The sequence below is a fragment of the Barbus barbus genome (genome assembly GCF_936440315.1).
Source record: "Barbus barbus genome assembly, chromosome: 12".
Lineage (NCBI taxonomy): Eukaryota > Metazoa > Chordata > Actinopteri > Cypriniformes > Cyprinidae > Barbus > Barbus barbus.
Window position 1 is genome coordinate 14,332,868 of NC_136740.1, and position 27,596 is coordinate 14,360,463.

Here is a 27,596-nt window from a genome sequence, read left to right on the forward strand (position 1 = left end):
TACATGTATATAATATCACTCGTGACATTTGCTGTGTTTGTGTGTTTTATCCAAACCTAAACTCACGGATTAATAACGTTTCCATTATTCTGAATGAACTATGTCATCCCCATTTCGCGGGTTATTTAGGTTCTATGAACTGAAATGGCACAAATATTGCGCAAGGCGTTTGCGAAAGGTTCACAGTGAATGGTGTGAGAGGTGGCGAGAGGAGGAGTAGCTGGACGGAGTTAAAGAGCGCGTGGAGATCTCACGAGCTCCTCACACTCGCGGAAACCCAACCGCAGCTACTTCCGCCCACACTAAAGATGGCGGCTCCCTTCATGGAGAAATTAGCCGAATATTTAGGTTCACCCGAACCGGCGGTTCGATTGATTTTGTCAGTCTTATTAGGTAAGTGAACGGCACACAAGCGATATATTTTAGACTGCTGAGAGTTTGTAATGCCTGTCGTTAGGAGTCATTAAAAACCATGGACAGTTATGTAGTTGTAGTTGCACTAGAAGTGTGCTCCCAGCTGCACTAAAAACACGCTACCAACAACAACTCTCTCCATTCACACCGACTCCACTCAAAACCAGAAGTCGACAAGGGTGACCTACATGCCAGGCGAGATTTCATGGTTAACTGCACACAACTGCCTTGAGTGTTCGGGCAAAAAGTAGCTGACAGCTGTCTGTTTATTTTGCTACTGAATTTGAGTCGTTTGACCTACAGTTAGTTGTAACCTTTCAAAGCAAGTGAAGTTGGGTTTCCAGGTATCAGGTTACAGGTTGATAAGTATAGGGGTGTGAGAGCAGATAGCAGGGTGAGCTGTACTTTGATCAGGTGCATTGCAGTGGACTGCTTAACCACTTCAACCAGATGAATGACTATGGGGCAGCTAAACCTGGACATAGACCGTTTGCATGATTTGAGTGCAAAGACTGTGTGTTTAATGTGTCTGTATTGTGTGAAGTGTCAATGAAGTTTTAACAGTATTGATCTAGCATCAGAATGATGCCTACTAAACCTATGCACATTTTCCAGGGCTTTTTTTGCTTGATGCCTTTGTTGATGAGTCCATTTCTATTGTAAATCTCTACTGAATGAAATCCTGAATTGTTTTAATGTTTATTCATTCATGTATGGCAAAACTGAAATGCAGAACTCTGTGTCAGAGAATGAGGACTTCCTACAGTTAAAAGGCATCAGAGAACACTAAAAAATGATTACATTGAGAATAGCATGATAAATATATAAGAAAAAATATATAACACCAAAGTTTAAAATATTTTGATGTTTACCAGGGATGCACAATATATTTTTCCATTTAGATTACCTTCAACTAATGCAAACTTTAAGCAGAGTTGTTATTGACGAATAAAAACATTAAATGAACAACTAAAAAAAAAAGAAAATTCAAAATGTTGACTTGGCAACTAATTGAAATAAAATAAATTAAGGCTGAAGTGCTACACAATTATAAAAAACTGAAATAAAATTAATTAAAGCTAAATAGACATATAAAAAAAACACAATGACTAAAAATTAAACCTCAATGTAAAGAAATAGCTAATTATTGTTAAATCTATTCTATAGCATGTATTAAAGTGAATATTCATTTTATCATACTGTACATTATAATATGATAATGCCTAACTTTACCTGTTGTAATAAACCATATTACTTGTATTTCTACTGTTTTTTGTTTGTCATTTTTAGACAAAATATTACATAATCTTAATATCGGTCAGTTAATGGTCACAATAACATGAGAATAATAATCAACTAGTCAGTGTTATTCATAATTTTAATACTGGTACATCTTTAATTCTTTATTTTTCAGTTGTGCTTTTAGAAGTCTTATTTTTTCTATTCTTGCCTGACTTTTAACTGGCCACACCATCAAAACAAATTTTACACATTCCAATCTGTCAAATGCTACGTCAAAGCTTTCTCTGCTGTGTCGCACCCTCAGAAGACAATTGTTATGTCCCACAATGCATGTTAATTTGACTGTTAGGGTGCAGGGAGCATTTGTCTACAATTGCATCACACCATGTGCCTAATCTGTTTCTCTCTGTTTTCTCTGTAGGTTATCCCTTTGCACTGGTGTACCGGTGGTTTTTCTTTCATCAATCTGCAACAGTTGTTCATCTCTTCCACACATTCTCCGGGCTGGCACTGGCCACGTTTAATTTTGGTGAGAGAGAGAAGGAAGCAGGGAAAGAGTGAAGAACTGAAAGATCTGATAACTAGTGTCTTCACAACTGTAGTATGTTTAAGTTAGACCTACTAGCTTTTTTTAGTAACGCGCTACTGGTCATGATTACACTGGTGTCAGTCTTTTGATCTACGGCCGGGCGGGTCAGCTAGCACTCAGCGGCCCACAGTTAGGGGCTGTTTCTCCATATTTAGACGGGAGCATTTTTACTCTAGTTCAGCTCCCCTAGTTTCCCTAATCATGAACTTGCTCTGTTCACACACATTCGATTCTTATCTAATATAACACACAAGCCTTGAGCATTCTCAAAATTGAACAAGCTGGTTCTTTTTTTTCTCGCCAGTCATCTCAAATACAATCTGTAAATTTGTGCGAAAGTTCAGAACATTCTTCTTACTGAATAGGAGTTTTAAAAGGGAAGCTTATGATTTGTTATGTAATATTATAGTTCTGTTTACGCCCCCCCCCTTTATATGGTTGATTTTTTTCAAAGATATGATCTTATGTGTGTATTTTTAAATGTTTTTTTCTCAGTTCCTAATTTGAAAATGGTTACTATACTACTGTTTAAAAGTTTTTATGTTTTTGAAAGAAGTCTCATATTCATCAAGGCTGCATTTATTTGATCAAACAAGCACAGTAATATTGTGAAATATTATTACAATTCAGTTTAAAATAATTCCAATATGCTGAATAGTTGAAAACAGTTGTGCTGCTTATTGGTTTTTGTGGAAACTGATACATTTTTTGGATTCTTTAATGAATATAAAGTTCAAAAGAACAGCATTTTATTTGAAACAGAAATATTTTTGTAGAAAGGTAAAAGTCTTGTTAGATGTCCGATGGCGAAGTGGCTTTGGCCCCTGTCAGATTTCCTCTTGGATAATTTGTCACTTGTTTGAATACTGGAGGAGGAGTTCTGCTCTGTAAAGTTATTGTCCCCATAGTGTCCTTGAAAATAATGGAGGGAAAATGAAGGTTATCTTGACTAACTGCTCTGCAGTCTGTCACTGTGGTAATGATTTCCTGGTGACTGTGGCTTTGACATAAAGAAGATTGTGACAGAGAGCCTTGAGGTTTTGTTGCCAAGGCGATAACCCCTGGTGGTCAGAATGTAGTTAATGAGAATATGAGTGGCAGGTTGAAAAGCAAGCTAATGAAAACCGATGAGTGTTGTGTTGGGAAATGTGAAAATTAACTTGTGCTTGTATTCTGTGTATTTGATTTCTCTGTGCTGCATTCGGATCTAACAGCAGGTCTGTCTCTCTTTGTCTTTATCTGAGATATTTCACTTTTGTGTTTTCTCTCCTGACTTTTTTTTTTTGTTAAATTCTCCCTTTCTGTAATTTTTTGAAGGGATAGTTCAGCCACAAATGACAGTATTCTTTCTCAACGCCATTCACTTATAGTCATGTTGTTACAAACTCATAAGATCTTTCTTCAGAAGATCGCAAAGAAGATTTTTCAAAGAATGTCCAAGCCACATTTTACTTTTTTTTCTATTTAATGAATGTGAATGAAAAACTGGGTCTCACAGGCTTCAAAATGTAAAAAAAAAGTATTGTGAATGTAATCCATACAACTTGTGCACTATATTTCAGTCTTACTGAAGTCAGAGTTAAGCACTGCGTGGAGATCTCATGATTTCTTGATGTCATGTTTGTGTCATGTTCACTGATAATCTTCCCCTCAACTTTTCATAGTTCTACAATGTTTAAAAAAAGTCATAGTCTTCAAAAATATTACATCAAGCACCACTGGTTTTTGCGTGTCTCATGAGCAAATCTCATTAATGTCAAAGTTGCCGTATTTGATTTGTCAGTGAGTAGCTAAATTTTAAATTTTTGTCTGTACCTTGTGACAAACTGTCGTATGGTTTCAGAAAATGTAGAATATAGTGCACTTTCATAGACATAGAAAATATCACTTTTATTATACTTTTAATACTGTTTTTGGTATTTTGGAGGTTGATGTACAGTCATGGCCAAAAATATCGGCACCCTTGGTAAATATGATCAAAGAAGGAAAATTAATCTGCATTGTTAATCCTTTTGAACATTTATTTAAATAATTCACAAAAATCTAATCTTCCATTGGATAATAAGAATTTAAAATGGGGGGAAATATTATAATGAAATAAATGTTTTTTCTCTAATACACATTGGCACAATTAATGGCACCCTTTTATTCAATACTTTTTGAAATCTCCATTTGTCAGTTTAACAGTGCGACATTTTCTCCTATAATGCCTGATGAGGTTAGAGAACACCTGACAAGATCCGAGACCATTCCTTCATCCAGAATCTCAGATTCACAGCTCCATGTTGGTGTTTCTCCTCTTCAGTTCACCTCACTCATTTACATCTATAGGGTTCAGGTCAGAGGACTGGAATGGCCATAACAGAAGCTTGGTTTTGTGCTCAGTGACTCATTTTTGCATTGTTTTTTAGGTTTGTGTTTGGATTATTGTACAGTTGGAAGATCCAAACATGGCCCATTATAAGATTTCTAACAGAGTCAGTCACTTGTTGATTTTTTTATCTGTTGGTATTTGATAGAATCCATGATACCATGTGTCTAAGCAAGATGTCCAGGACCTCCAGCAGAAATATAGGCCTACAACATCAAAAATACAACAGTATATTTCATTGTACACATGGGGTACTTTTTATCCCTGTGTTCACCAAACCCATCTTGAGTGTTTGCTGCTAAAAAGCAAAATTTTTTAGTTTCATCTGACCATAGAAGCCAGTCCCATTTGAAGTTCCAGTCGTGTCTGATAACTGAATATGCTGGAGTTTGTTTTTGGATGAGCTAGGAGAATTTTTCTTGAAACCCTCCCAAACAACATGTGATGTAGGTGCTGTTTGACAATTTTTTTTTTTAAAGGTTTTCTGACCCTGAGACCCAACTATTTTCTGCAATTCTCCAGCTGTGGTCCTTGGAGAGTCTTTAGCCACTCAAACTCTCCTCCTCAATGTGCATTAGGACGATATAGACACACGCCCTCTTCCAGGCAGTTTCGTAGCATTTCATGTTGATTGGAAATTCTTAATTATTGCCCTGATGGTGGAAATGGGAATTTTCACTGCTCTAGCTCTTTTCTTAAAGCCACTTCACTAATTTGTGAAGCTCAATTATCTTTTGCTGCACATCAGAAATATATTCTTTGGTTTTTCTCATTGTGATGGATGATTAAGGGAATTTGGGCTTTGTTTTCCCTCCTATTTATATTTCTGTGAAACAGGAAGCCATGGCTGGATAATTCATAATCACCCTGGAGTGCTCAAAATTGTGAATATGAATGGGAATATACTTCAGAGATATTTTACTCATAAGAATTTCTAGGGGTGCCAATAATTGTGTCCAACGTGTATTTGAGAAAAATATTTATTTCATAATGATATTTCCCCCATTTTAAATTCTTATTATCCAATGAAACGTTAGATTTGTGTTAATTCTTTTTAAAATAAGATGAAAAAAGAATTAACAATGCAGATTCATTACCGCCTTTGATCATATTTACCAAGAGTGCCGATATTTTTGGCCATGACTGTATGTACTCTTTCAATTTCATATATGGAAACAGGGAGACCTTCAAAAAGGACATCACTCATTCAATAAAAAAATCTCCTTTTGTGTTCCACAGAAGAAGAAAAAAATCATACTGGTTGAAAACACGTGAGGTTGAGTCAGTGTTAACAGAATTGTCATTTTGGCTGAAGTATTCCGTTTCATTTTAATTCTTCATAATGTTGATTAAGTGTTCTATTGTTATCTCATGGTCAGGTAGCACTGGAATGCAATAACACCATCTCTCTGTCCTTCTCTCAGGGTCTCAGGTCTATCACTCCTTCTTATGCATAGTCATTCAGTTCTTGTTGCTGAGGCTGATGGGAAGGACAGTCACATGTGTTTTGAGTAGCTTTATCTTTCAGATGGTGAGACGACACACACACACACACACACACACACACACACATTATCTCTATATCTGTTCTCTTACACTCTTGACGTGATCTCATGCACGAAATGTTGCAAGCTTATCAGTACCCTATTGGATCATTTATATGAACATGTTTAACATTGAATAATCAGACTAATACTTCATGACTTTTCTTACTGTTATGAAGTCTTACCTTACAGCCATCCTCCATGAAAAATGTTATATTTTATGTCAGGGTCACACAGACCCCACTCCCCCCTCCCCATTCCTGTATAAAACATGATTAAATTCACATGCATAGATTTTCTGACTGGTGTATTCTTGTCAGTTTGCTTTTGTGGTTTCTGTAATTGTGTTTTTTTTGTATAGTATTTTTTTTTTTTTTTTTGCAAAGGTCGAAATTGACCCAAGCGGAAACAACATTAACTGGAATTTCTAGTAGTACCATTTCTAAAAAAAAAGTGCATGTCTATTGTGGTAAAGATTTAAAAATATGTGCCCACTGAGTTTTGATTAGGTCAGAACAACCTAAAATAATGTGAAGGGAAAATAAGAGCTTAATCATAAAAGTTAACATGTATATCTTTTGGGTCGCTTTGACCACAGACATTAAAACAGTAAAGTCCATCTCAATAGAACCTGAGGGTATTTTTTGTGTGTTTTTGTGTGGCAGATATATCTGTTGATGGGTTATTACTACACAGCTACAGAGGAGTATGATATCAAATGGACCATGCCTCACTGTGTCCTCACACTCAAACTCATCGGTATGATACCTGCTTTTAATCTTCCTCATCTGTTACTCCTCAGAATATGTATTTACAAATGGATTCTTTTTAACTATTTATCACAAGGCACTGAAGGTAAATCAACATATGGTTACAAACACTTACAAAATACTTTGGTACGATAATGGTCATATAGTATGAATAATTTTTACATTAAGTAGGCCTAACTGTTAGATAACTGAAAGGAAATGTAAATGTAAAATAGAGGGAAAAATGGACATACAAAATAAATATCCACCCATACAATAAATAAAAAAAGTCCAATATTGCCAGATGACACTAGTGAAAAATAAATATGCTAAAAATGTATTTGTGAAACATCTATTTTGTATACTACAAATACATTTACAGATTTATATACTCAATAAAAATACCCTGCAATTGTACTTTTAGTATACTAAACTGGTATGCTTAAAGTCTGCTAAATTCTAACAATTAATTTTGCACTTAATGCACTTTAATTGTGTGGAAGTAGTGCTGAAGTTCAACTAAAGATATACTGAAGTACAGTAGTCAACATATGAAGTGGATCAAAACAGTTCAAAGTTGTCCTAAGACAAGAACGGGTATTGTTTTGGTTTTAGGACAACTTTGATGAAAGGTTTGATCCATTTCAAATGTTGACTACTATATATTTGATTGTGCTAAAGTGGAACTATTGCAAGTATACTTTAGGTAAAACGTAAATATTTAGCATTTAAAGACTGATATTATTCAAAGATCATAAATCTTCATCAGTAGTGACATTAAAACACATTTTAGGGTTAATAATGTGCAGTGTGCACAAGTAGTACTCCAAATAAAGTTTCATTATCATTTTTATATCAGTAGTTCTTGAGCGATTTGTCAGTGAATATGTTAATAGATTTGAACTATAGTTAGTATTTATTAATGTAATTTAAATATTACTGTTTTATTATTACTTTTTTGTCCATGTTGTTAGTGTGCTCTTGTTATTATTCTTTAGTTTCAGTTTTTTTTACACTATATTGTAATTTTCCATTGTATAAAAGTATTATCACTAATATGTGATCAGCATCAAGTTTGTTTGTTTTTTTCTTAACAACTGTCTCTGTCAGTGGAAGAGCTCATGTTATGTCAGCACTGATGATGATGTCATTTTCTCATTGCAGGTTTAGCGCTTGATTATTATGACGGTGGAAAAGAACAAGTGAGTGTGACTTTGAGCTGCTATTAACTTCCACTCTGTCTTCCTTTGCTGTGTTTGTTCACCTGTCGTCCTCCTATCATCATTTCACTCCTTTTCCTCTTCCTGCAACAATCTTTGCTTTTTTTATGCACGATTTGAGCACAAGGAACTGATGGGGAATCACAAAGTATCTTCTTCAGTTGTGTAGCAGCCGTTCTGCTAACTGACCATTATGGATAAGTGTAGTGAAAGTCCCAGAAATGTAATTGTGTCATCTGTTAGTTCTAAACTGCAGTCAGCTCATCCATGGCTCAGTTTAAACACTTCTGTCTAAATATTAATTGTAGCTGTGGCTCGACACAGTTGGTTTCTTCATGTGATGATGTGTAAGTGGTTATATCTATGTTGATCTCTTCCTCTGTGTCAATTACTGTAGCCACCCTAGAAAGCTGTTTCTTACTCAAAGCAATGTTTTATTGAGGGTTTAAAGATCACTGGTTGACCGATAATAAGCCCTGTTTACACCAAGTGTTAACATCCGTCTCAGGTAATCCGGTCACAAGTAATCAGACAGATGGTAGTTACATCTGGTCAAAGGAGACACATGATATCACTTACGGTTGATAAAGTGCAAATAAAAAAAAAAAAATTGAATGGAAGAGCAAAGCGAACAAAATAAGTGGTGAACCATTTCTCTAAAATGTTTTATTTCTAGTCAGAAATGTGATGTTTCAACATCCAAATGTGGTTTAAGTGGGGAAGAAAAATGCTATATGTTTTGGACCCTGTATTTAGCACAGACCACTTGTAATCAAATTACTTGATACAGATCTGGGCCCGTATTCACAAAAAATGTTATCTTACCACTAGGTTTTTCTCTTAAAACCTATTCACAAAGCTGCTGAGACAAACTTTTACTAAGGAATAGAGAGAAGTCTTAAGCTAAGAGAAAGGGGGCGGGGTTGACCTCGTTGCTATGGATGATGTCAGCATGCTCACTAACTAGGCACACAGTGATTGGCTGATAGGAGAGATTGATACCTAGAAATATTGTAGAGCGCAATATGATGTTGACAATTCAAATAAAGGTTTAAAAATAAAATGTTAATTGCCACATTCAAATAAAGATTTTAAAATGCAGGCTAAGTGCACAAATTAAACAAGTATATGTTCAGCTAAATGTCAGCCTCTTGCATGTATGCTTGTCTTAGCGGATATGCATATAAACAGCTTTTTAATTAACAGAGTAGAATAATCATGGCTAATAGTTAGACATGCAACGTAAAAGAAAACTAAACTGGACGCAAGAACAGCTGTTACTTTTTGCCCAACTGGTTAATGAAAAGGATATAATCAAAGGAAAATGTGGAGTTGGGGTAACCTCCAAACCCTAAAGGTGATACCTTTTTAAAGGCTCATTATCGTCAAATGTTTCTAAAATGTTTCTATTCCGAGGCAGATTGCCGGCAACAGCCATTTTAGGATAGTTGTGAGTTGGTCTTAGTGACTTAGGATTCCTCTTCACTACTCCTAATGTTTCACAGATTTAGGAGCTAGTTTTAACACTAAAATGCTTTGTGAAATACTCTTAGAGCAAAAATGTAGGAGTCCTAAATTAAGGACTGACACGCCCAATATTTAAGATTTTTTTTTTTTAGATTTTCTCCTAAATCGGCAAGTTAGGAGCTACTTTTAGCCTTAAGATGTTTAGTGAATATGGGCCCTGAGTACCAGATGTAAACGATTTCGTACACTCTGCTTTGTTCACTAGCATGACTATAGCACATTCAGAATTGAAAGCACGGTCCCTATAATGAATCCCACATTTTTCCATAAGTAGTTCCAGAGAACAATCTGTCTGAATTACACTACTGTACAAAAGTTTGAGGCCAGTATGAATTAAAAAAAAGAAAAGAAGTACTTTTATTCAACAAGGATGCATTAAAGGGATAGTTTGCCCAAAAATGAAAATTTTGTCTGCTCATCCTCATGTCGTTCCAAACCTGTAAGGCCTTCATGACCTTCCAATCATCTTCGGAACACAAATTAAGATATTTTTGATGAAATCTGAGAGCTTTCTGACCCTGCATAGACAGCAACACAACTGACTCATTCAAAGCCCCGAAAGGTAGTTAGGACATCATAAATATAGTCCATGTGACATCAGTGGTTCATCAGTCATGATACTCTCGTGAACGCGTCGAAGACTGACACGTAAGAGAAGAAATTATTGTTGTTTTTGTTTTCTTTGTGCTCAAAAAGTATTCTCATAGCTTCATAATATTACAGCTGAACCACTGGTGTCACATGAACAATTTTAACGATGTCCACCTTTCTGGACCTTGAACCGTTTTTCCTGTGTTTTGATAGAAATGAATGTTGCCTTAGTGAGCATAAACTTCTTTGAAAAACAAAATCTTATCAACTCCAAACTTTTAAATAGTTGTGTATATTTGTTATCTTTTAATTTTCCAGCCCCTCCCTTTTAAGTCATTGACTCGTTTTCTTTATCTAACAGTCTCAGCTGAGCGCAGACCAGAAGACGTCTGCCCTCAACTCTACACCGTCTTTGTTGGAGGTTTTTGGTTTCTCATACTTCTATGGAGGCTTCCTGGTAGGGCCTCAGTTCACACTGCGAAACTACCAGGATCTGGTGTCTCGAGAGATGTCCGATGTTCCTGGACAACCACCCAATAGGTGAGTGCACAAAATTTCACACACTAACAGCCAGCTCAGCCAGATTCGGTCAAACCAATGATTTTACCTTGTTTCTTAGCTTTTAGTGGACACTTTTCAGCCGAAGTTATTTGCAGGATTCATTTGTCCATTACAAGGACAGTTCCTGTCTTGTGACATTTACTTGCTCAAGGGCACCGTGATAATGAACAAGTCTTGGTAACTCTTAGTGCTCTTGCGACATGCCTAATCTTTTTTTTTTATCTTTATCCCTTAAGCTATAGACAATCATATACGCACTGGATGCTCTGATGTTATTGGCTGGCTGTACAACTGGCCCTAAAATCTAATTACAAATGAGATGTATTTCTCGTATAAATAAGATACCATTTCATTTTGAAAATAAATGAGTTTTCTTTCTGCTGAAAATGAACAGTCTGTATTTTGTTGTTTGTATATGAATTGCAGCAGTGCATAATGCATCATATCACGAGGAAGATAAATGATTATCAATGCATGAAAAGTCAATCAAAATGCAGACACTTTTTGACACGCTTTTTCAAACATCATTTTTTAAAATATATCCCTGTATGTGAGCAGAGAGAAATACAGAGGACTTTAAAACTCACAATAACATTAAGCAGAAAAATAAGTCTTTGCTCCCATTGTTAGTCACCACACAAAGCCTCTGATATTTACATAAAGTTAAGCTTTTCTCAAGCTTATCGCAAGTTATTGTCAGTGTGAACAAGGTTTAGGCAGCACTGTTTTGACAACAACTTAACCAGTACTGTTAAGGCCCATTATACTACTTATTACAGTCCTCTGTTAATTGTCGATTTAATCTAATAAATGTTTCCTGTTCTTGCAGTGTGGTTCCAGCAATGAAGCGATTCGGTTTAGGTCTGATCACTCTATCGGTCTTTGCAATAGGTGGGCCGCACTACTCCGATAGCTACTACTTTACAGATGAGTTTGAGGTAAGTGAATCGGTGGATTGTGACTGAACATACACAGAGTCATTAAAACAACAGCCTTGTACCTGAATCCCGTCAGCTGCCACTTGTTTTTGTTCTGGGATCTTTTTAGTGTGGTCCTGATGTCACGCAGACTCCCAGTCTGAATAAGAGCGCTCTTTAAGTCTGTCAGTTACAGTCTTGGCACCTATTTATATATTCTTGGAAATGGAAAACAGTTGCTGCAAGTCAAATAACCGCATTTTGACTGCTGTGGAGGAGGGAGTTAAAATGAGCTCACACAAGGAGTGAAAAATGTTGAAAATGAGTCATTGTTACGGGTGTTGATATATAACCGACACTAAGTTGTATTAATTTAATCTGTTTATCAGTTAATACATTTCAGCAATGATTCAAGCAGTGAACTGTAGCTTGCACTGCCTATTACATGCCTATAGATTGTACGACTTAAATACTCTTGTCTTGTGTGGGATCTAATTGTGTGTGAACGTTTCACAACAAACGTTCAGTGCAAACAGTGTGATAGTGTGTTGAAGTACCACAATCATGTTGTAATGCACTGTGCTCTCATTGCATGCTGTAATTTGGTGTATTTTATAAAATTTACGATAAAGTTTTATTGGACAAAGAGTCATATCCATATTTTCTATTCATTATCATTAACAATAATAAAAAAAAAATATTTAAACTAATTGTTTATACTAAACTAAACCTAAAAACATTTATTGATTTAACACCGCTATAATACTCAGTAGAAAGCCAATGCTGTGAATTTAAAACAAGGTAAATGTCTTCCAAATAATATTTTAATAATTTCTTTTTACTTTTGTACAATGAGAATATCATTTAATTATTTATTTTAATTGCTTATTTTTTAAAATCATATATTTCAAATTGTGAATTAAATTAACACATTGCCTTTATACAGTAATATCATATTATTTTTCTCAAATATAATTGCATCTTCTTGCCAAATATAATATTTGAGCAAGCACATAACGAGCCAGTGTTCAAAACTGTCGCCTTACTTTAGCCCGATTTACAATGGTAAATTTATAATAATGTTTTTTAATTTGAGTGGTACTGGTAGGAATTCACGAGAAATTAGAGCACACTGCTGCGTCATTACGTCACGTCTGTAAACATAAACAAGGAGTCCTGGCTGGTCGGCTATCGCATGTGAGGATCCTGCAGGTGACAGATCGTTTATAGCCTTTTCTCACAGCAGATGGAATAATTTAATTTATCATTTTGATGGCGGATTGTAATCCAGAAAGGATTATGTGTTTGTTTTAAATTAAATTATATTCCAGTTTGTGTGTGCATCTGGTTACAGATAGCCTATGTGGGATTACACAGTTTTTGTAATTTATAGAGAATCAGTTCGAAGAAAGAATAATTAGCTTTTTGGATTAAAATAATTTCTTTATATGAAATTCGAATGGTATGACAATTAGAGATTAGAAATTGTAATAATTTAACACACTACATACACGCAATGCTGGTGTTGTTAACATTAACAATTTGAGAAAAAAGTAATTACAGTAATAATAATTTGCACGTTTGAGGTGATATGAGCTAACCGATCGTTAGATTAAATCACCATCGGTAGCGCGATTTATTGTAATGCTTTTTTCCTCAGTTTGTCAGAACAAAAGTGGCAGAATTGTTACTTGTTCAGATGACAATATCCAGTGAAAATTATTATTTGGGTCATATATTCCGAGACGTAGGCTAGAATCTGATTCCTGAGTACAATATCCACACCGGTGCGGTGATTGGCATTCACACATTCACCTCAAATCATTAGATCCATCCGCGCGCTGAGGAGCCGTGCTGGTGCACAACCCACGCGAGGAAGATAATTGTGCAAATAGGTGCAGTTGCAGGTTTTCAAACAGACATGGCGACAAAGAGGCAAAACTCGCGCACTGCAGCTTTAAGAAAAAACCCTTTCAAATTCTTGAAAATAATCTTAAATTAAAATAACATCTTAAAGGGGATAATTAAAAAGAAAACATACTACTTTTGGAATGTTTTTGTAAGCCAAAATCATGTTAAAAATTAAATAAGACTTGACTTTTCATAATTCATTGGAAGTAATTTATTTCTTCTCATTCTTTGTTTTAATCCGCATTTCAGGCACATCCATTCTGGTACAAGTGTGTGTACGTCCTAGTGTGGGTGAAAATAAACTTGTATAAGTACATCAGCTGCTGGCTAATCACGGTGAGTAAGCAGCACAACCACAATCCCCCATTAAGAGCAGACATGCGGTAATTGAGTCATTACATTTCATGCTGTGAACCCTGTCAGTGTATCTTTATTATGTTCTTGGAGAGGTGTTAGCTGTATAACAAGTCAATTACAAACAAGACGTGGCCCTCTTTTTCTTGTTAAGAATGTGAATCTGACTACAAGAAGTGCAAATCTAGCAACACCTGTTCAGCTTGAGGGGGTGTAGAACAGGTTTTCAGCCTTAAAACAGTCGATAGATTGTGATCTGTAGGTGTGTTTGCATTTTTTTTGATTGTTTGACATAGTCCTTTCTTTGTCCTAGAATTTTCTTTGACATTCAGTGACCCAAACAAGTCAAACTAAAAATGTCTGTACGTAATTATATATAAAATCATTTTTATATATATATACTTTTTATCCCTGTGTTCACCAAACCCATCTTGAGTGTTTGCTGCTAAAAAGCTCATTTTTTAGTTTCATCTGACCATTAGAATCAAGTCCCATTTGAAGTTCCAGTCTTGTCTGACAAGTGAATATGCTGGAGTTTGTTTTTGGATGAGCTAGGAGAATTTTTCTTGAAACCCTCTCAAACAACATGTGATGTAGGTGCTGTTTGACAATTTTGTTTAAGGTTTTCTGACCCCGAGACTCAACTATTTTCTGCAATTCTCCAGCTGTGGTCCTTGGAGAGTCTTTAGCCACTCAAACTCTCCTCCTCAATGTGCATTAGGACGATACAGACACACGCCCTCTTCCAGGCAGTTTCGTAACATTTCATGTTGATTGGAAATTCTTAATTATTGCCCTTCTGGTGGAAATGGGAATTTTCACTGCTCTAGCTCTTTTCTTAAAGCCACTTCACTAATTTGTGAAGCTCAATTATCTTTTGCTGCACATCAGAAATATATTCTTTGGTTTTTCTCATTGTGATGGATGATTAAGGGAATTTGGGCTTTGTTTTGTCCAAAATCACTAAATACAGATTTCTCTCTCATATATTTATATTGATATATTTATACTTAGGAAGGTGTGTGTATACTCTCTGGGCTGGGCTATAATGGGAAGAACGAAAAAGGGGAGCACCAATGGGATGCCTGTGCAAATGTGAGGCTGTGGCTATTTGAGACCACACCGCTTTTCACAGGAACCATCAGTTCTTTCAACATCAACACAAATGCTTGGGTTGCCAGGTATGCACATACTTTGATTGCAATAAATGTTACATTTATAAGAGTCTTTCAAAAATCTTTTTTTTTTTAATGTGTGTGTCAATTAATTTTCTCTTAATTTCTCTTTTCTTTCCACCCTTCTTCTTCGGTACAGGCATGTGTTTAAGAGGCTGAGGTTTTTGGGTAACAAGTTGTTATCTCAAATGTTCACATTGTTATTCCTGGCGGTCTGGCATGGCTTGCACTCAGGGTACCTCATCTGCTTCTCCTTGGAGTTCATCATTGTCAATGTGGAGAGACAGGTAACCATGGCAACCTTGCTATACCAGATATAAGGCGTGAAGTTGTTTAGCATCAAGAATACTGAAGTCTTTGAGTCACATACTTTCATGCCAACCGAAGGCGGATCTGAAAGTTTACAGGCTTGAAGAGAGAGTGTTTCTACTAAGAATTTATTTGAAATGATAGTCTTGCTCTTGTGTTAGGGATGGACCAAATCTAACTGCATTGTAGAATCCTTAGTAGTAAGGTTATCAAATATTAAATGTATCATGAACAGCTTACACAGTGTACATATGTATGTATGTATGTATGTATGTGCATATATATATATATATATATATGTGTGCATATATTAGGGGTGTAACGTTACACAAATATGACGGTTCTGTACGTAGCTTGGTTTTTACGTCACGGTTCGGTATGATTTCGGTACAGCAGTGGGAATACTAAACTTTTTTTTAATATATAAACAGTAGTTTACTGAACAAGTTGCTCTTTCTTTAAATACATTGTTATATTTAAAATTTTCTTAGTGATAAAAATCTACCTCCACTTATGCTTAAAACTATAGGGAGCCCTTTTATATTGTATAAGGTTACAATTAGGCCTAACAACTTAACCCCAAAAAATTGTATGCAAACATGTACATTTAAAACATGTAAATTGCACATAATGCAGTTTTTAAATTAACTTATAAATAAATGTTTGGCTATTTGTTCAAATATATTCAATTACACACTGGCTGTCATAGCATATTTCATAACAGATTTTAACCGATAATTTAAACATACATTAAATAATTAAGACTAACAGGTTTAGTAAAATATAATGAGTATATGGTGTAATATTTCGTTAGTCTAGTGAACTAACTTCATTAGTCTAGTGAACTAACGAGCTGTGGACACTGATGACCTGCTGAGGTAAATGAAATGCTACGCGACATTTTATTTCCACGCTATTTTGTTGACATCTTTCCGTGGTTGAAACACTGATCGATTGATTACATGAGGCATGAGATGTTTAGTCATGTTTATTCGCGTTAAAACTAGTAGTACAGAGGAAGGAATGATCGCGTTCACTCGCGCTCCGCTTTGCACGAGTCTGCTGCGCGGGAACCGGAGCTGATTGTGGCCGCTGGATTCAATGCTTGTGTTGGGTTTATACCAGCACATTTCTGAACCGTCCCAGAAGCGGCTCTCCAAGGCATTTATACAGCAATTTGTCATGCCACATCAAAGAATGTCAAAACATTTATTATTTGAATTTCCTGAAAAAAAATAATAATAATAAATGCTGTATTCGTTCAGTACACATGCATGCCGAACCGAATGACCTGTACCGAAACGGTTCGGTACGAATATGTGTACGTTACACCCCTAGTATAAATATACAGTATCTCACAGAAGTGAGTACACCCCTCACATTTTTGTTAATATTTTATTATATCTTTTCTTGTGACAACACTGAAGAAATCGGCTTGTATAACAGTGTAAATTTGCTGTCCCCTCAAAATAACTCAACACAGCCATTAATGTCTAAACCGCTGGCCACAAAAGTGAGTACACCCTAAGTGAAAACTATTATATACGTCTATTTCCCAAACACAACCTCTGGATATGACGCTGAGCACGTGCACTCAACTTCTTTGGTCAACCATGGCGAGGTTTCTGAGTGGAACCTGTCATGTTAAATCGCTGTATGGTCTTGGCCTCTGTGCTGCAGCTCAGTTTCAGGGTCTTGACAATCTTCTTATAGCCTACGCAATCTTTATGTAAAGCAACAATTCTTTTTTTCAGATCCTCAGAGAGTTCTTTGCCATGAGGTGCCATGTTGAAATTCCAGTGACCAGTATGAGAGAGAGAGAGCGATAACACCAAATTTAACACACCTGCTCCCCCATTCACACTTGAGACCTTGTAACACTAATGAGTCAAATGACACCGGGGAGAAAAAATGGCTAATTGGCCCAATTTGGACATTTTCACTTAGGGGTGTACTCACTTTTGTGGCCAGCGGTTTAGACATTAATGGCTGTGTGTTGAGTTATTTGGAGGGGATTTTTCAAAACAAATGTTCAAATTTACACTGTTACACAAGCTGCACACGCACTACTTCACATTGTAGCAAAGTGTCATTTCTTCACATGAAAAGATATAAAAAAAATTTACAAAAATGTGACGGGTGTACTCACTTCTGTGAGATACTGTGTGTGTGTGTATATATATACAGTGGTGTGAAAAAGTGTTGCCCCCCTTCCTGATTTTATTTTATTTTTTGCATGTTTGTCACACTTTAATGTTTCAGATCATCAAACAAATTTAAATAATAATCAAAGATAACACAAGTAAACACAACATGCAGTTTTTAAATGAAGGGTTTTTTTTTATGAAGGGAAAACAAAATCCAAACTCACATGGCCCTGTGTGAAAAAGTGTTTGCCCCCCACCCCCCTGTTAAAACATAACTGTGGTTTATCACACCTGAGTTCAGTTTCTCTAGCCACACCCAAGCCTGATTACTGCCACACAATCAAGAAATCACTTAAATAGGACCTGCCCGACTAAGTGAAGTAGACCAAAAGATCCTCAAAAGCTACACATCATGTTGAGGTCCAAAGAAATTCAGGAACAAATGAGAAAGAAAGTAATTGAGATCTATCAGTCTGGAAAAGGTTATAAAGCCATTTCTAAAGCTTTGGGACTCCAGCGAACCACAGTGAGAGCCATTATCCACAAATGGCGAAAACATGGAACAGTGGTGAACCTTCCCAGGAGTGGCCGGCCGTCCAAAATTACCCCAAGAGCGCAGCGACGACTCATCCAAGAGGTCACAAAAGACCCCACAACAACATCTAAAGAACTGCAGGCCTCACTTGCCTCAGTTAATGTCAGTGTTCATGACTCCACCATAAGAAAGAGACTGGGCAAAAATGGCCTGCATGGCAGAGTTCCAAGACAAAAACCGCTGCTGAGCAAAAAGAACATAAAGGCTCATCTCAGTTTTGCCAGAAAACATCTTGATGATCCCCAAGACTTTTGGGAAAATACTCTGTGGACTGACGAGACAAAAGTTTAACTTTTTGGAAGGTGTGTGCCCCATTAAATCTGGCGTAAAAGTAACACAGCATTTCAGAAAAAGAACATCATACCAACAGTAAAATATGGTGGTGGTAGTGTGATGGTCTGGGGCTGTTTTGCTGCTTCAGGACCTGGAAGACTGTGATAAATGGAAACATGAATTCAGCTGTCTACCAAAAAATCCTGAAGGACAATGTCCGGCCATCTGTTCGTGACCTCAAGCTGAAGCGAACTTGGGTTCTGCAGCAAGACAATGATCCAAAACACACCAGCAAATCCACCTCTGAATGGCTGAAGAAAAACAAAATGAAGACTTTGGAGTGGCCTAGTCAAAGTCCTGACCTGAATCCTATTGAGATGCTGTGGCTGAATTACAACAATTCTGCCAAGATGAGTGGGCCAAAATTCCTCCACAGCGCTGTAACAGACTCATTACAAGTTATCTCAAACGCTTGATTGCAGTTGTTGCTGTTAAGGGTGGTCCAACCAGTTATTAGGTTTAGGGGGCAAGCACTTTTTCACACAGGGCCATGTGGGTTTGGATTTTGTTTTCCCTTCATAATAAAAAACTTAATTTAAAAACTGCATGTTGTGTTTACTTGTGTTATCTTTGATTAATATTTAAATTTGTTTGAAGATCTGAAATATTAAAGTGTGACAAACATGCAAAAAAATAAAAAATCAGGAAGGGGGCCAACACTTTTTCAAAACTATACATTTATCTCACCTAAATGTTTAATCTTCCCGTGTATTTTTGTTTTTACAATTGTGCAATTGTTGCAGAAAAGCTTACATACAGCACAAGTCTGATTTCACACAGGAGTCCACTACTTATCCATCGGTTTACCACAAAAACAACATTTATCCATTATTTTGATTTCAAACCCAAACAGTGTTACTGAAAATGCTTTTTCATTGTGAGTCTTTTTTCTTTTACAGTAATACAATCTTTATAGCCGTGTTTAAATGCAATAAATATTAGAAACACATTATTCAATGCTTTTTACTTTTGCATTTAGGCTACTTCTAGATTTATATATTAAGTTGCTCAAGCAAGTGGCAAAACATTTAAACTACTTTTCTTATGTTATCACTAACAATCTATTAACTAATGACTGGCAGAAACAGTCAGCTCTACTGAATTTACTTTTGCATTTAAATCTTTATTACAAACAATCCTGCGGTTTATAAAGAACTTTGCTTTCCATACCTCCATGAGAGCCATCTATTATTGCCTTGTTTATCTAAAAGTGCTCTTTTCCTTAAGCATAGCCAAAAAGCCACATGTGATGACTCTGAAACACAGTAGACTTCAATTATACGCGTTTATGTTGTAATTACTACATTTTTCGTGTCCATCCATGTTCATATTTACCGCAAACAATGCGCTGCCACTTTAATTCAGTGCATGCAGTACAGCAAAGATAGACTCGATGTGGAAACGATCTCTGCACTGCTGCAGACATACCGCTCATGGAACACACTACCGGGCCGCAACCGCGTGCAGAACGCTCTTATCCATTAACATGAGTGCGGAAACATACGCACTGCAAACGGAGTAATGTGAACCTGGCATTATGTGTGTGTGCTGCGAGTCTGTAGGAGAGCGCGCGAGCGCTGAATGGTTAAACACTGGCAAGAATTAACAAGAAAAGCAATATATAAACTTTAGTAATGACGCGACACTGCCTCAATTGTTAAAGTGACAATTCCTGTGTCAACTATGCAGCGTGCATCTTGCTTATGATGTAATAGGCTACTTTACAATTACTTGTTTACATATATATAATGATATATAATGTATTTTATATTATTTAGACACGTAGGCTATAGTTTGACAGAATGTTCTAATTCAACACGCCATGGGAATTCAATCTAACTTAACATTTTCTTGTATTGATATTGTTTATTTCTTACTCCTTAACAGTTCATCAGGCTCTTAATAATTTAATCTGTCCCATCATTGGAATATCTTAAGGTTTCTCCATCACTCATCATTAGAACCCATTGGCTCTCGATTCTGACTTGTACTTGCTCTTATGAAAAAGTACTATAGTTCTTAACTGTAGCGTTTGTTATAATAAGGCTAGCCTATTAATCATTACCAGGCCAATAATGACTTTTTTTATGAATCAATATTACATTTGTTATGAGAAACAACAGCCTTTAGAAACAATAGCTACAACATGCCACAGTTGTAATATAAATTTTTAGGGAAAAATCTACTCCCTTAACAGATTATCTATTATAAATTTACCACAATGAATAAGCCTACAGTAAAACATGATAAATTATAGTAAAGGTGGTCATGAGTAGTTTAAAATAATTTTAATGTTAGTGCTGGTGCAAGATTGTTTTCTCCTCTTGTCATCAGTCTTTTTAGTTTGTGCCTTTTTAGTTAATGTTCGACTTTCTCCATAGCATTTTAAAGTGGCAGTTTCTCAATAGAATTCAAATAGATTGCATATTTTACCATCAGCTTCACGATAGGAATGCCTCGTGCAAATCTTCTCACACTTCTCGAGCGTACTGGTACACGCGCACAGAGTATAGGGCGATACGCGCGCCGCTCGTGCACAATTAAAAGAACTGTGCTTCAGTCATGTTGTCCTGATAAGCGCTCTGTTCGGTTCGTATGTGAGGTTAGCGCTTATAAAAGATTCAAATAATTAATAAATAGCCTGATTCTAAGTTTCCATTAACCGTGGTATAAATATTGGGGGGGTTGTATTTGCTTGCTTTGGTTATTGTGGGGGGTTACCCCCCCACCCACACACACACACACACACACACACACAAACTACGCCCCTGATTGTACCTCACCTTCAGCATTATAATTTTCACCCACGCCAGACTGAGACCGTGCCGCTGCATGTCATGCTTAACCTCTCAGGGCACGCGCATCATCAGCTAGAGAGAGTTTTTTTTAGATCGGCCTTTTTAGAGATCGCCGATCAAACATCCCAACGCGGTTAAATCGGAGCACCCCGAATTTAAAATGCTTATTTTGTCTGGCCAGGGGAGAATGACACTATTTCGACAAACTATTTCCCCGTCTAAATACTGTAAAGCTGATATAAAGCCACCCAGCTTTATATCAAGCCGATGTAAAGCTGCTTTGACACAATTTGCATTGTTAAAAGCGCTATACAAATACTATTGACTTGACTTGGCTCAGGCACTATTGAGCCTTCAGCTCGTCTGTATTGTTGGATTGACTTTCTCATCTTTCTCTTGAAAATATTCCATTGATTCCATATGGGGTTCAGGTCAGGCATGTTGGCTGGCCAATCAAGCACTGTAATATCATGGTCAGCAAACCACTTGGAAGTGGTTTTGGCACTGTGGGCAGGTGCTAAAGTGCTGCTGGAAAAGGAAATCAGCATCTCCATAAAGCTTGTCAGCAGATGGAAGCATAAAGTGCTCCAAAATCTCCTACCAACACCAGCAGACGTCACGGCACCCCAAATCTGACTTTGGAAACTTTACACTGGACTTCAAGCAGCTTGGGTTCTATGCCTCTCCTCCAGACTCCAGACCTTGATTTCCAAATGAAATGCAAAATTTTATCTGAAAAGAGGACTTTAAACCACTGAGCAACAGTCCAGTTCTTTTTCTCTGTAGCCCAGTTAAGATGCTTCTGTCTGGTTCAGAAGTGGCTTGGTAGCCCTTTTCCTGAAGACGTCTGAGCGTGGTGACTCTTGATGCATTCATTCCAGCTTCAGTCAACTTCTTGTGAAGCTCTCCCAAGTGTCTGAATCGTCTTTGCTTGACAGTATTCCTAAACTTGGGGTCATCCCTGTTGCTTGTGCACCTTTTCCTACCCAATTTCTTCCTTCCAGTCAACTATGCGTTTAGTATGCTTTGATACAGCACTCTGTGAACAGCCACACCTTTCAGTAATGACCTTCTGTGACTTACCCTCTTTGCGGAGGGTGTCAATGATTGTCTTCTAGATTAGGGGTAGGCAACGTCGGTCCTGGAGTGCCCCTGTCCTGTAGAGTTTAGCTCCAACCCTAATCAAACACACCTGAACAAGCTAATCAAGGTCTTCAGAATACTAGCGCTACAGGCAGGTGAGTTTTTTTTTTTTTTTTTTTTTCAGGGTTGGAGCTAATCTCTGCAGGACATCGGCACTCCAGGACCGACGTTGCCTACCCCTGTTCTAGACCATTGCCAAATCAGCAGTCTTCCCCATTATTGTGGTTTCAAAGAACAAGAGATTCCGGGAATTTATACTGTAGAGAAACTCAAATGTAAATATTCTAATATTTTGAGATACTGGATTTTTGACTTTCATGAGCTATAAGCTCTAGTTATCAAAATTAAAACAAAAAACTTTTGAAATGTTTTACTTTGCATGTAATGAATTTAGAATATATGAAAGTTTCACTTTTTGAAATAAGTAAAAAAAACACGCTCTCTTCAACTTATAACTGGGTTGGAAAGTTTGTTGAAGCTAAATACAGTAAAACAATATTGTGAAATAGCATTATAGTTTAAAATAACTGTTTTTTTTGTTTTAATATATTGTGAAATATAATTTATTCCTTCAATGGCAAAGCTAAATTTTCAGCATCAATACTTCAGTCTTCAGTGTCACATGATCCTTCAGAAATCATTCAGATATGCTTATTTGCTGCTCAAGAAACATTTATAATATTTAATTTGGAAAACAGTTGTGCTGCTTAATATTTCTGTGGAAACTATGATGCATTTTTATTCAGGATTCTTTGATGAATATAAAGTTCCGAAAAATAACATTTCATTTAAAATGGTAATAATTTGTAGCATTATAAATGTCTTTACTGTCACTTTACTATGTATTTTTTCTGAATAAAAGTGTTAATTTCTTTAAAAAAAAAAAAATCTTGACGCCAATTTAGATGAGTGATTGAGGTACTAAACTGCATTTTCATATAAAGAACCAGATGGTGAGATTCAGCTGGCAATGACAGTATGGTACTTAAGAATGGCAGTTGCAAGTAGTTTGCTTGTAAAATGCAATCTTACAGGTTGCAGACAGCTGTGAGTATATGAGGAAGCATCTCACACTTGTAGTCCTGTCTTGAAATTGACAAATAGTGCTCACGTCAGAAAATGTGACACATCTGTAGACATTAAATGAGAGTTGATGGAATATTAACAAATTACATTTCCTGTCTGGGACAAAACACATTTTTTGATGAATGCTGGTGGTAGAGCTTGATCATTAACCTTCTCAGGAGAAAAAGAAAATAAGCTGAAATGTCATATTGTTCAGTGAACTCTGGCTCTAGGCGAGATTGAAACATTGTGCATGTTTACTTGCGCTATGTGTCCACCGGTGCGGAGTGAGTGGAGAGAAGTGTTTTCACTTTGTTTTTTATGGGAACTGAGTGACAGGCTCATACAGGGAAATTGACCGAGGAGCAAAGCAAGCAACATTTATTAATCTAGGTTAATGTTTCTTTTGCTATTGGGGAAAATGAGAGAACACAAAAAAATGTTTGTTTTAGTTTCATTTACCACTATAGGAGTTTACACAACAACGACAACTTTGGTTTTTGGGTAACCTGGAAATGTGAAAAAGGTCCTTTTTATTAATATACCTTTGTTTATTCTTAACGTTAATTCATACAACTTGAATAGCATATGGAGCATTTCTTCTGCACAAGTGGACACATGCTGTTAGACAAAGGCTTTAGAAAGTGGCTAATAGTAATAAAACTGTTTTGTAAATATTTTTGCAGGCTCAGTCACTGGTGCGGGACAGTCCTTTGCTGACATCCATTGCTCAAAGCCATCTGTATCCATTTGTATATGTAGTACAGCAGTTAATTCACTGGCTCTTTATGGGATACCCTCTGGTGCCATTCTGCCTCTTCACTTACGACAAGTGGCTCAAGGTGTGTTCTTATTCCTCAGCGGTTTCTTAATCATGAATCTGATGTTGAATGTGGGATGTTCATGATCCTTACCTCCTGTATCCATTCAAGTGTTTGCTAGTGTCATTTACATTTTGAATGTTTTTGTTTTCCAGGTTTACTCCTCTATATATTTCTGTGGTCACATCTTTTTCTTCGTTGCCTTTCTCGTCCTGCCATACCTCCGCAAGGTGTTCGTGCCTCGAAAAACAGGCAGTGAGAAAAAGGAGGATTAATTAAAATGGTAAATTTAGCATCTCTCTCTCTTCTAAACTCTACTGTTTGTGTCACCTGTCTGTTCTCACTGTTTTTCTACATGTGAATGTCACATCTATTCTTTCCTGTGGAATCTAATGCTGGCTTTAGGTCATATCAGTACTCATAAATAACTTAATTTAAGTTGTAAACTCAAAATATTTTTTGCCCAGTTTAGATTGTATTTATTTTGTGTGATCCAATCTTAAAGATTGCAGAAATCATTTTAATATGCTGATTTGCTGCTCAAGAAACATTTCTTCTTATTGTTAATGTTGAAAACGGTTGTGCTGCCTAATATATAATATTGTGTAAACCATAATGTTTTATTTTTTATTATTATTTGATTATATTTGATTTTATTATTAATTGATTATAAATGATAAATGACTCCAAACTTTTGAATAATAATGTACACCCTTTCATCTGTTACTGCATGTTGATAGTGCTAAAAAAAGTCATAAATATAAAAAAAAGTGAACAAAAAAGCATGAAAAAAATTAGCACACTGTTCTTCCAAACCTTTTAAATATTCTTGTATTTTGATCTAACCTCAAATCTGATGTTTTGATTGGAATTTAATTATAAATACAATTAAGTATGTACATATTTTGTGTAGTTTGGATAAAGTTAACTCTAAAAGAGAAAAGTGTGTATATAATGCACATCTTTCGCTCTTTCTTTAATTCCACTAGCACTAAAAAACTCCTAGACGTGACAGAGACATTCAGTTGCCGTGTCCTTTTTATTCTGATGCAAATCAAACACATTACATCTTAATAATGGCTTTTGAACACGTATCTTCCCAGGAGGACTTATAAGCAGCATAATCATACTTCATTAGATCATGACTGATGATGCAGTTAGGGTCAGTGTGACCATAAGCCATTTAATTCCTGTAGGAAAGGTGTATCATCCCTCTGTCTCACAAAGCGTTTCACTTGCTCTGCCGCAGTGTCTCATTCATCCAGGTCTTTGTATAACATCTGTTTATTTGTTTGCACCACTTTTTTGGGGGATTTGAGAAGCAGATTCTTTAGCTGTCTGTTACTGAAAGTGCTTTAGATGTGACTGTGGGATGTAAAATGATCAACTTTTTTCCTCTCTCTCTTACACAGGTTTGACTGAAGTGAACTGTGACTTTTAAAGAGCGCCTGAAGAGGACAAATTTTAAGGCCTTTAGTAATATATTACTATTTACATACAGCACTGATGTATGTGTACAAATGTTAGTCCGCTGGAAAGTTCTTCATTCTTTGGGTGGACTGTAATGACAAAGCAGCAGAAATACAAGCATTTCTGAGGTTCAATATTCGATTTACTGATGTTTGGTGGCTGAAAATAGTTATACTGTATCTACTCATACCATTGCACTCATTGCTCAGTAATGATCTCATTTCCTGTTTCCTGTCTAATCAGAGAACTGGCTTTGGCTGTTGCCGAGGTCACGTGTGCACTTTTAGAAGGGACGCAGAGCACGCATTTCAAAGATGGAAATAAATGAGATGTTTTATTTTCCATTTCTGGGAATATTTCAGCCTCACATACCCTTAAAAAGACAATGAAATGTGAAAAAACGCAAGAGTGAACAGTGACTGAGCATCGCCTGGCATTATAAATGAATGTTTTTAATTTTTATAACCGTTTTTTCTTGTGACCAGACAACTTCTGATGGGGATTCTTCTTTTTTTTAAGAATGGGTTTTATGGTAACTACATTTTGTATAGCCTTTTTGACACTTTCATAAAATCATCATTCTGTCATCTCATCCTCTCACTCCATTTAACACAGTCTGTCCATCCATCTGACCTTTTCTCATTCACTCCATTTTCTCCCGCAAATCTTCTTGTGAAGTGTATGAGAACCAGAGTAACATCAACACTACTAATCAGAATCATGAATATGATGGTAAATTTGTGTCAGTATTATTAAGAGCAGAGTATTTAAATTAAAAAAAATATTTTAGTAAACTGTGCACACCAATGGCACTACTAAAAACTGCTGTGAAAACATCTTTAAAAAGTGTCGGTGCATATTAGGATCTTTTTTTTTTTTTTTTTTTTTTTTTTTGCATGATCTGCTCTCAGTAATTCTTATTCATATTTGCCTCGATATCTGACATGATATATTGAAGGTCCTTGGCACAAATATAGCCTACATGACTCTTCAGTGAGGGCTAAAACCTGCACCCAGATACAATCCAAGGGAGCAAAGGCTCACTGTAGCATCGTAGTTGTTTTATAATATTTATACATGTGGTTGCAAGTTTTATGGATGTAAAAATTGTTTTTGGGAAACAACTACTTTTGCCTTACTGCTACCAAATGTACAAAAGAGAGAGAGAGAGAAAAAAAACAACTACTTTTAAATGAAATCGTTTTTTGTAATACTCATTAAAAATGCTGGATTTGAACAAAGTCGGCTCTAGTGTGGTTCTTCTGGTGGTGTCAGGGTTTTATATCTGTCTGCTGTGGGAGCCGATATGACGTCATCTTGCAGTCTGGGCCCTTGAGCTGGAGCATAGTGAGGAGTTCAAACGCACTCACATATGACATTCATTACAAACTCGAAGTGGGAAGTAAATGTGTGGTTTGACAATGAGTAGTAGTACACAGCAGCCTCCAGAGGCTTCCCTCAAAGCCCAGATTTATCACACAGCCAGCCATCTCGCGGATTTGGGGACCGCTAAACGGGAGGATCAAATATGGTTCCTACTATGAATAATGCTTGCTTCATTAATATTAAGGAGATTATGTTAATCTCGTTTGGTGGCTACCTGGAGCGACGATTTGATTGTTGCATATTAACCATTCGTTATGTAATTACGCTATTGTTCTCCAATGAACGCTGCCTGGGTAATGAATATTAATGAGCTGTGTAGTTACTTTCCAATGGCGGAGGGTTGGCTAATGAATATTAATAAGCA

At 36.4% G+C, this 27,596-nt stretch overlaps 1 protein-coding gene across 1 annotated transcript; it reads left to right on the forward strand.

Annotated features, from left to right (window-relative positions):
• Positions 1 to 144: 144 nt before the first annotated feature.
• Positions 145 to 27,085, forward strand: LOC306878171 (lysophospholipid acyltransferase 5-like). The gene is made up of 13 exons (XM_079430350.1): positions 145 to 393; positions 2,078 to 2,185; positions 6,041 to 6,147; positions 6,826 to 6,919; positions 8,074 to 8,111; positions 10,609 to 10,787; positions 11,638 to 11,746; positions 13,886 to 13,972; positions 15,005 to 15,171; positions 15,305 to 15,452; positions 24,242 to 24,397; positions 24,532 to 24,659; positions 25,789 to 27,085. The coding sequence occupies exons 1-12, from the start codon at positions 309 to 311 to the stop codon at positions 24,649 to 24,651; spliced, it is 1,398 nt and encodes a 465-aa protein (XP_079286476.1). The 5' UTR covers positions 145 to 308; the 3' UTR covers positions 24,652 to 24,659; positions 25,789 to 27,085.
• Positions 27,086 to 27,596: the final 511 nt, after the last annotated feature.

Coding starts and splice junctions, on each gene's coding strand:
- LOC306878171 (XM_079430350.1), top strand. CDS start 309: ATGGCGGCTCCCTTCATGGAGAAATTAGCCGAATATTTAGGTTCACCC. Junction 6,920..8,073: donor CCTCACACTCAAACTCATCG/GTATGATACCTG, acceptor TTCTCATTGCAG/GTTTAGCGCTTGATTATTAT. Junction 13,973..15,004: donor TCAGCTGCTGGCTAATCACG/GTGAGTAAGCAG, acceptor ATTTATACTTAG/GAAGGTGTGTGTATACTCTC.